The 8866-nt window shown below is 34.3% G+C and overlaps 2 protein-coding genes across 2 annotated transcripts; both read right to left on the minus strand.

Moving 5' to 3' along the window:
- Positions 1 to 3210: 3210 nt before the first annotated feature.
- Positions 3211 to 4838, minus strand: LOC124405665 (sugar transporter SWEET1). Its single transcript, XM_046880755.1, has 4 exons — positions 4474 to 4838; positions 4095 to 4172; positions 3616 to 3898; positions 3211 to 3532 (listed from the first exon to the last, which is right to left on the minus strand). The coding sequence occupies exons 1-4, from the start codon at positions 4548 to 4550 to the stop codon at positions 3311 to 3313; spliced, it is 660 nt and encodes a 219-aa protein (XP_046736711.1). The 5' UTR covers positions 4551 to 4838; the 3' UTR covers positions 3211 to 3310.
- Positions 4839 to 5943: 1105 nt separating this feature from the next.
- LOC124405972 (sugar transporter SWEET1) lies at positions 5944 to 8581 on the minus strand. The gene is made up of 6 exons (XM_046881246.1): positions 8181 to 8581; positions 7768 to 7845; positions 7440 to 7563; positions 6959 to 7114; positions 6569 to 6688; positions 5944 to 6360 (listed from the first exon to the last, which is right to left on the minus strand). The coding sequence occupies exons 1-6, from the start codon at positions 8255 to 8257 to the stop codon at positions 6247 to 6249; spliced, it is 669 nt and encodes a 222-aa protein (XP_046737202.1). The 5' UTR covers positions 8258 to 8581; the 3' UTR covers positions 5944 to 6246.
- Positions 8582 to 8866: the final 285 nt, after the last annotated feature.

An 8866-nucleotide genomic window follows, 5' to 3' on the forward strand; every position in this document is an offset into this window, starting at 1 on the left:
AATTACTTGTGATTTATTTCGCATCACCACAATGGGACTTCAGCATGGTAACCACATTCTGTTCTATCGACTGAGCTACAGCAAAGCCGAAAATTAGTTCTAAAAACTTATACGCCGTCGGCGGCAAAAAGACGCTCATGATCCTGGGTACCAACGTTACCGACAAAAGATTAAAAAAGTTCCACAGTCTTCGGTTCGTGGTTTTCAAATCTACGCGCGCTACCGAACATTTGTTCGCGTTTTGCGCAGCTCGGTTTGACCAGGCGAGAAGTGCGAGCACTTAAACTATCAATTCGAGAAAATGTCGCGCGGCAGCGTCACTCATTTCCAGTCAGTGGTTGACGGCGGAAGAATCTACTCGCTGGCAGTTTCGTTCGGACAGTCCAAATTGTAGAATCTAGATCGCATTGTTCACGCAATGTCGCATAAGTAAATCAGTAAATATTCTTATCAAACTTGAATACGATAATTATTACATAATGTGCAAAAGTGTGGCTCAGAGAACAAATCAAATCAGCCTGCGAATAGTAGAAGTGAGGTTTACACGTAAGTTTCACCATCGTAACTGCAACTTAGAGAATTGGCCTCTCTTCGCGAATATTGCATTTTATTTTTTGCTTGCGCAACGATGAAAAAATTTTTAGTATGAAAAATTGGAAATTCTAAGTCACATTATAGATCCAAGCAGTTTGTAACGGTCACCGGCCGCCAAAACCGAATGCACAAAACTGTGCGAGTCGTACAGTCTACAGACATTCGTTTTTTTCGAACGGTAACTTCAATGTTTCTTCGGTATAATCGCACATGTAGTTGTTTTTATTGCAATCAAAAGGTACTTTGGTTGGTAAATTAGATTTCTTGAAACAGACTTTGCGAGATGTAATCTCAGTTTGAATCAATATCAAGTTGCCGTCCCGGATTTGATTCGCATCTCAGAACAACAATCCAATGTGGATTGGGTTTTTACAAAATTTTGCGACAAGTCCTAGTTATTCAAGAATTCTTGATTGATCAATTTGTCGCGCCTTTTTGCCCGTAGAATTATTACGGGAATCCGAAGCGTACTTTTTACGCGACGATTAATGATGCAAATCAATCGATCGCGCCTTTTGCGCGTAGTTTCACAAACGACACGTGGGAAGCACTTTTGATGTACAATATTTGCAAGCCGGCACTCACAACATGCGGGGCTGAAAATCGCGTAGTGTGCAGTGATAGTACAAAAGTATTTGTTTTACTAATCGTATTATTTTCCGTTTCAGGGCAACGGATAAATTTTTTTACGAGTACACTGAGAAATAAAGAGTGCTCAGTCGAACGGAAAATTTATTTCAACTATGCTTGGTAGAAAATTGATGTAGATTAAAAAAATATATAACCCGTTCGAACAGTAAAAGTGATCTAGCTAAAGTATGTATATTGAAGCAAATATCATCATGTATCAAGATAATCATTTCTGTAATTGTGCGAATCTTACCTTTGTCTGTTTCAGCTAATTAATTTCTCTCCTATTTTGTCTAATTACAGTTTTTTCCTATCCAAGCGAATTACTTCAGTAATTTTAGTATTATTATAATTTTACTATTTAGTAAAGTGTCAGCTCATCACTCACTGCACTGAAAAAAACAAAACATTGTATGCAATAATATGTTTGTTTTATTATTCATCGGCAGATAATTTATGGATTAATCTGTAAAATATTCTTTTTGTTACTTGTTTTGTTGTGAGTGACCTACCAACGGCTGTTAAAATGAATATTTTCTTGGGTTTGAAATATTTCTTTCAGTGTAAGTTATATGTAATTCTGATTTCACTTGTAAATTTTTATTTCCCAGCCCTGATGCTATATTTCACATGCGCTAGTTTTTACTTCAGGAAAGTAAGACTAGATGTTGACTAAAATGAGAAAGAAATGTTGATCCCAGACAATGTTGATTTGAATTTATTCAGCCGATAATTTGATGTTTTGTATTTTAGCCATTTTTTTTAGCTTCTCATCGTGTGGATGACGTTATTAATTAAACCAAAACGTTTAGTCAAAACAAACAGTCAACGTGTACGCAAAGTTCGGTCACACTTATTTAGATTTCTTTCTAACGTTTTCGTAGTATCGATGTTTTTCACTTTCAAAACGAAATGCTCCTTCATGGGTTCGGTTTGAATTTGACTGCAGAATTCTGAAAATCTTTCGTTTTCTGGTTTATGATTTTTCTTTCTTGTTTACCGTTTTCGAAAATTACTGTATAGCTTTCGAGCGTGTAAGTGCCAATGTTTTTTATGTATAATTCGGTGTTTTTACCCTCAATTTACCAGTTTCAGTATTTTCCAAGTTCTCCACTCACGAACAGTGTGTTTCTCATAACTTGTGACGTAAAAACTTCTTTGCTTAATACTGATAATGAAAACAAAACTGTGATCATCTGTAATAAAACCAATCACCTTTCATCCACAATGAACAAACCATGCGTCATTTAAACTATACATACCGAAAAAAGTAACAACATCGTTAAGATTAATTCGACACTTCTTCTTCGTATTAATATTTCTAACGAAAATTAGATTTTTCCCAGCCGAATTTTAATATTGTTCGAAACTTGTTCTGTTCTCAGCAACTAAACTTCTTCAAAATAATTATCTTATTCTATTAAGCTGACAAACGGCTGCTGCTTGATGTTCCATGAGCAATTCAACATACATTTTACCGATCAACATAAATCACTCAATGATTAACCATTAATCTCATTGTAACTAAATTAGATGCGTACTTGGACTTGAATTTCTTTAGAAGATACTTATAAGATAAGCACAATCCATGCTCAAGATTAATATCAAAGCTCTATTAAGCTTTCGAAACCTCGCAGAGTGTATTCAGAATGCTTCTCTTTATCAATGTTTATTTTAGGCTTATTGATCGACAAGAATGAAGAAGAGAGCTGTGAAAATTGCATGAAGAATTGTGTTACTGCTAAGTATACTGAAATGAAGGAACCAGTAATGTTGAAATGCAGTGGCTGATAAGCTTAAGAGCTTAGTCTTTTCTTCTAATGCTTGGTATTTTTGGTATCACTATCAGTTAAGTAGATTCTAAAGTAAATTTTAAATACTCAATGCAGGGAGAAATTTGGGGGAAGTGAGGTTTTTTCAAAGAGAACTGCCAAGAGAGTTTTTGTAAAAACATAATAAAAATGTTTGATAAATATAGTTTATATTTATTGACTCTTTACGTGTAGTAAATATGATTACATCTCCAAGGCTTTATATTTATTCATACACATAAAAATAGAATTTAATCCACTCGAGTATATTAATATTACAATTGTGTAAGGTGTATTTGGTCTGGGTATCTCCCAGGGTACAATATAAATAATGATAGTTGGAAGAGCGATAAAACACAGCCTAGAAAATTTGGTATTACAATGAAACCATCATTCAATAAGTATCCGTACAGTAGCCACTGGAAAGATACTATCAAAGATGACAATATTATCGGGAATGGTAAAGTTTCGGCACTTTTAACCCTCATAACATGAGCCTGAAAAATATTCACATTAGATTATTATTCAGAAAAAATATTCCAGATAGGTATATATAAATCGGGATTCAATTAAACCGTACAAGCATAGACAATGGTGAAGCAAAAAATGCAATCGCAAGGCCAGAGCTGAGGAATCCAACTATCTGTCTCGCCTGAGCTTCGTCAATTTCATACTGGCTGTAGAGGTAAACGGATGTTACAAATATAACAGCTGCGCTTAGCTGTTTCAACGTCAATGATTTCTTCATACTGTATGACATGAATACAAGGACGTATAGCAACTGTAGCGAAATTCCAAAGATATTCACAACAATTATTGTGTGATCACCGATCAGCATGCCATACCGAAGCGCCAAACTGCATCTAAAATTAACAAAAATTCAGTTTTGAAGTTTATGTAACAGGTTGTTGATTTTACAGAGAATCCATTCATGTTAAAGCGAAAACAGTGAAACGACTTTTGTGTCATAACATTACAGCTGCGAAAAATATACAAAACTTGTGAATACAAAGTTAACAGACTCGTATCTTTGATTCATTATATATAATATTATCTTACGATGTAAAACATGTCACAAACGCGAGTCCAGAGGCCTCGCCAGTTGTTCCATTGCGAATGTATTTTCGGCAAACTAATCTGCAATGACAACAACCAGTAATTATTTCCAAAATTATTTGAACAAGAAACCCATGTTTATGTTTCCCGTTATTTTCAACTGGTAATAAATCAATCGTTACAATGCCTTAAGCAGAAATATAGATGAAAAAAAAAACTTATTTATTTGATCCAGCGATGACATCGTCTATTACGATAATAGGCACTCATGAAATATATTTAAAAAAATTCATATAACTGTTTTTTATATTTGGGATAAGTAGGTTTTGTCTATCAAGGTTATGTTTACCTTTACCAACATTAAGGTTAAGGTTTCACTTACATGCCTGCTAAAAATTGTAGGATCGTCGACACTGAAGCTGTCACGGCGATAAGTTCTTTGAATTCTAACCCTATCATATTATCCTAGGACACATTTTAAGCATGTATATACGTTTATCTGTAAGTACGATTTGCACCCAGACTGTTGAAGAATCCAGCGGGAGTAATCAGTGACACGATGCTGTAAATTTGTATCGACGTGTAACCACGTGTAACAATCAATCCTACAGTACTCTGCCTGCGAAGATGGAATTGTCAGGTTCAAGATGGATAATGCAGATATTATCTTGAACTTACTTAATCAAAAAAAGGTTATAGTAATGACGAATAGAAAATTGAATGATGATTGTTAGGCATAATTCGTAAACTGATTTGAATCTAATGGCGACTTTAGTCTGCACATCTGAAACGTTACTATGACTCACTATGCGAGTTAGAATTAATTTTGATGCAATTTTTACGAGAAATCTTAGAATTTTTTAATTATCATATTCTGCGCAATCTTACAATGCTATAATTAAGGGGGTGCCCTGGTCGATTTTAACGTTGTCGTACACATCTCCAGATATCGAATTCCACGTGTTTTGAACGCAATAAGGGCTCAACAGCCCCATTCTATACACAATTTTGAAGAAAAAGACTGTAATGAATTTTCATTTGATGCATCAATAAAGAAATGACGAGAAAACTACGAAATCGAAATAGTAAATCCGTAGTTTTCGTGCCATTTCTTTATTTCTGCATCAAATAAAATGTGTTGGAGTCTTTTTGTTCAGAATTGTGCATAGAATGGGGCTGTTAAGCGCTTTTTTGCGTTCAAAACACGTGGACTTCAATATCTGAAGATATGTATGACAACGTTAAAATCGACGAGGGCACCCCCTAAGTACATTTTGGAAGTGTTGTAATTTTGCGATAATTATTCGGTGCAATCATTATAATAATCCCGAGTCTTTCCTTGCTTGCTGTAAGCGAAATTGAAGAAGCTGAATATCAAAATACGCAAAAATCAGACTTGCGTCAAGAAAACAGTCACGGTTTATTTTTCCTGTTAGCTTTCTGTTGAACACGACATCACGATTTAAATTAGGAAGCATTAATAAGCACTAATAAGCAATTCTCTGAATAAATTCGAGAGTTATTCGGCCGTCACTTGGTGACGCGATTGATTGAATTGGTACTCATCACAAGAAATTAAGGTAATTACAACTGACGTCAAGTGCTCGTAATTCGCAACGCGCGAGTTAAACGTTTTGAATCACAAGTAAATAAAAATTCTTACGTTCTATACCGCTCTATTACGATTTGACCCATTGATTGACTCTATAATAGAGTATTTAGAGGACGGCTACTGTTCGTCATACAGTTAACTGCGTTTCGTAGGAAATAACCGATAGTTGGCACTTTTACGGGAGAAGGATAAAGTCTAGTAGAATGCGGCAGAGTGAAATAAGAGATCTCAACCAGCTTCGTCAACAAAATATTTCTTATTATTGTCAGTTGCAGATATTATCAAACATAATATTAGCTGGTTGAAAATTAATTTTGTATGCATAAAATACATTTGCCTCATCAAAAACATACCGGTATACCCTACATATTTACAAATAAAACAATAACGAGTCTTTAACGCCTATTATTAAATATCTTGTGTGTATATATATATATAAATGTATATCTTATATACAATTGGAACAATGACGTGCATTTCAATACTTGTTATGGAATATCAACAACATTTTAATAAGATTTTTCCTTGGAATGTAGGAAGACGTTAGTTTTTCTTCTTTTCTGGCACAGATTCCGATTCCTTTGTCGATTTTGACGGGTATATCACAAATAAGGACAGTTGTGCCGACAATAGAGTAAAAGCAACTGCATTCTGAAACTAATCACAAGCAGATATTCTCAATGAAATTATTGAACATATTAAATAGTTATAATATTCAACAAAATCAATGAATGTAGCCGTTGTTCACTCATCAATCAGAAAATGATCAATTTTTTTACCTATGCAATTATGAATATAGTAAGCTGTTATTACTTTGCATACTTAAAGCGAACTTTCTTGGTCGACATTTTGCATTTTAACTTACTATTAGAAAGCCGTTGTCGATAATCAAGCCGTATAAGAGCCACTGAGAGGTCACCAGAACACCCATGAAAATTAGTGGGAATGGCAACCCTTCTGTGCTTTTGGTCTTTATGATCGTACCCTGTAAGTAGAAAAATTATTATGTGATAAGTTAGAATACTGTTGAAATTTGTGATATTTATTAAAGCAGAACTCTGAGCTATTCCAGCCAACTTTAATTGGACCTATTTCTTCATTCATACAGGAATTTTTGAAAATGACTAATACTCAAGCGATGAATTTGCATTGAAGCTAAATATTGAATAATTTTGTATGCTATTTTTGGCATATCTTTGACCATTTGCAAAAATATTTTAATAAAAAAAATATAAGTGTGGACAATTATACTTACGATATTGAAGAGTGGAGCCGAAAGGAGAAGGAATAACACCACAGTCAGGATAATTCCAAATCGGTAGGCTATTTTGTCCGGGTGTTCCATTTCCGCATAGGCTAAAATTGCTACTAGTAGAGCAATTACCTTACCTGCTAAAGCAAGTGTACCAGTCTATAAAAATATTAAAATTTTTAAATAAACCATTGCAGTTAAATAAAGCAAGGACTGTCATTATTTGCTGTTATACATCTATGTGTATGTTTTGGTAAAATATGGAGCATTTTTGATATTTCACATGGTTGCAAATAGTTATTCTTATCAACGAACGATGTAATACAATTTCAATGTTATGAAACAATAAGATTACATGAACAGAAGGTAGACTACCATATGAGATATGAAGCCTTCTTATAGTCATCGTGAACAGTGTAAAGCAAGTATGGATATGTATGTGTGTGTGTGTGTAAATATGTCATACTATTATATACTGATATACCTTATCAGGGGAATAGGCATAGTAGAAGAGGAAGTATCCAACGTTCAATAGAATACCACATATATTAACACTTATCGTTGGTGTGTCGCCTAAAATGTAGCCATACTTGAGTGTCATGATACCCCTATTGATAATAAAATATTCAATTAGTTACAAAGGTAGATATAGTAAAAATATTAACAATATCATCATGTTTTATGTAGATTTTGCAAGATTTTGTAATACTATAAGCTAGAAGAATTTACAAGACACTAGCTTTTAAAAAAGATCATTTTTATGGCATGGATGTGCAAACTTATATAACAATTGTTGAATTAAGTGTTCTTACATTCCAAATCCACCAATGAATGGCATCGCTGGAAAGCCTTTGGCCGATCCTTTTTTGTATATATCTTTACACACAAACCTATAAAGAGAAAAGAAATTTCAGCAATTTGTGAGAATGTCTTTGAAGCCTAAATAGTTTTAATATGTAAATGTTTTCAATTTTTGCCAAGATACCTTCCTTTCTTTTACATTTATTCTAATCAGGAGAGGTGATCATGATTGAGATATTTTCAATGAATATCATTTTCTTAAATGAAATATCATTTTGTATATTGAAACGTAATGCTGGGTCAGTTGCGAGGTATACAGTTTGAAGGATAAACGGTTTAAAAATCCGCAAAATTCTTTTGCAAAACCCCTACTAATGAAGTATTTGCAACAATTGATTAATTTAATTACAACAAGAAGACTTACACGCCGGCAAACATTTGTGCCAAGGTTGTAAGAAAAGCACTTGTGGCTACGATTTCTCTGTAATCTTCCAAAGCCATTATGAAGTTTGATAGTTATATTTTTTGTTAAACTTTCTTTTGATACAGGAGTAATCTTCAACCACGACCCAATCTCTTCGGCCGTCGGAACGTAACTGTGCGAGACCGACTTGTATCTGCCTACAATCGTAGCCGTATTGACGGTGCACTTCTGTTTAAAATGAGATCATATTAATCAAGCGGAACGATAGCGGAGACGAGAGATAAAAATCTCCAGATAAACATGGTCGCGAACCAATTATGTCTTTCTATTAACCTTCGAATTCATGAGGCGTTTTCACAATCCCCAATAACCTATACTCTTGCGTAGCAAGTATGTTTTATGTAACATTGCTATATCATATTATTGTAAACATTTTGGATGGTTGGAACATCACGACCTTTACATGCCCTCCGTAAAAGCGTTGATAAAAGGACTAAGCGAAATACCACGAAATTGCACGAAACCAAGTCTCAAGACTCTCAAGGACATGAAACCGCAACACCGCGAGACGAGAGAAAGCCACGTGATTAGTTACACGTGTGTCGGACTCACTCATCTTTAGCCGCTATCTGTTGACTGCTAAAGACAAGTAACATAGGGTTATAACTTTATGGACATATAGACCA

Source organism: Diprion similis, chromosome 4 (genome assembly GCF_021155765.1).
Source record: "Diprion similis isolate iyDipSimi1 chromosome 4, iyDipSimi1.1, whole genome shotgun sequence".
Classification (NCBI taxonomy): domain Eukaryota; kingdom Metazoa; phylum Arthropoda; class Insecta; order Hymenoptera; family Diprionidae; genus Diprion; species Diprion similis.

What these genes read in the sequence shown, in the direction of transcription:
- LOC124405972 (XM_046881246.1), bottom strand. Translation starts at nt 8,257, where the DNA reads ATGGCTTTGGAAGATTACAGAGAAATCGTAGCCACAAGTGCTTTTCTT. An exon ending in TTCATTGGTGGATTTGGAAT is followed by an intron (nt 7,564 to 7,767) that starts GTAAGAACACTT and finishes TATTATCAATAG; the next exon opens with GGGTATCATGACACTCAAGT. An exon ending in CGGCTCCACTCTTCAATATC is followed by an intron (nt 6,689 to 6,958) that starts GTAAGTATAATT and finishes TTCTACTTACAG; the next exon opens with GGTACGATCATAAAGACCAA.
- LOC124405665 (XM_046880755.1), bottom strand. Translation starts at nt 4,550, where the DNA reads ATGATAGGGTTAGAATTCAAAGAACTTATCGCCGTGACAGCTTCAGTG. An exon ending in CTACAATTTTTAGCAGGCAT is followed by an intron (nt 4,173 to 4,473) that starts GTAAGTGAAACC and finishes TTGTCATTGCAG; the next exon opens with ATTAGTTTGCCGAAAATACA. An exon ending in TTTGTGACATGTTTTACATC is followed by an intron (nt 3,899 to 4,094) that starts GTAAGATAATAT and finishes TGTTAATTTTAG; the next exon opens with ATGCAGTTTGGCGCTTCGGT.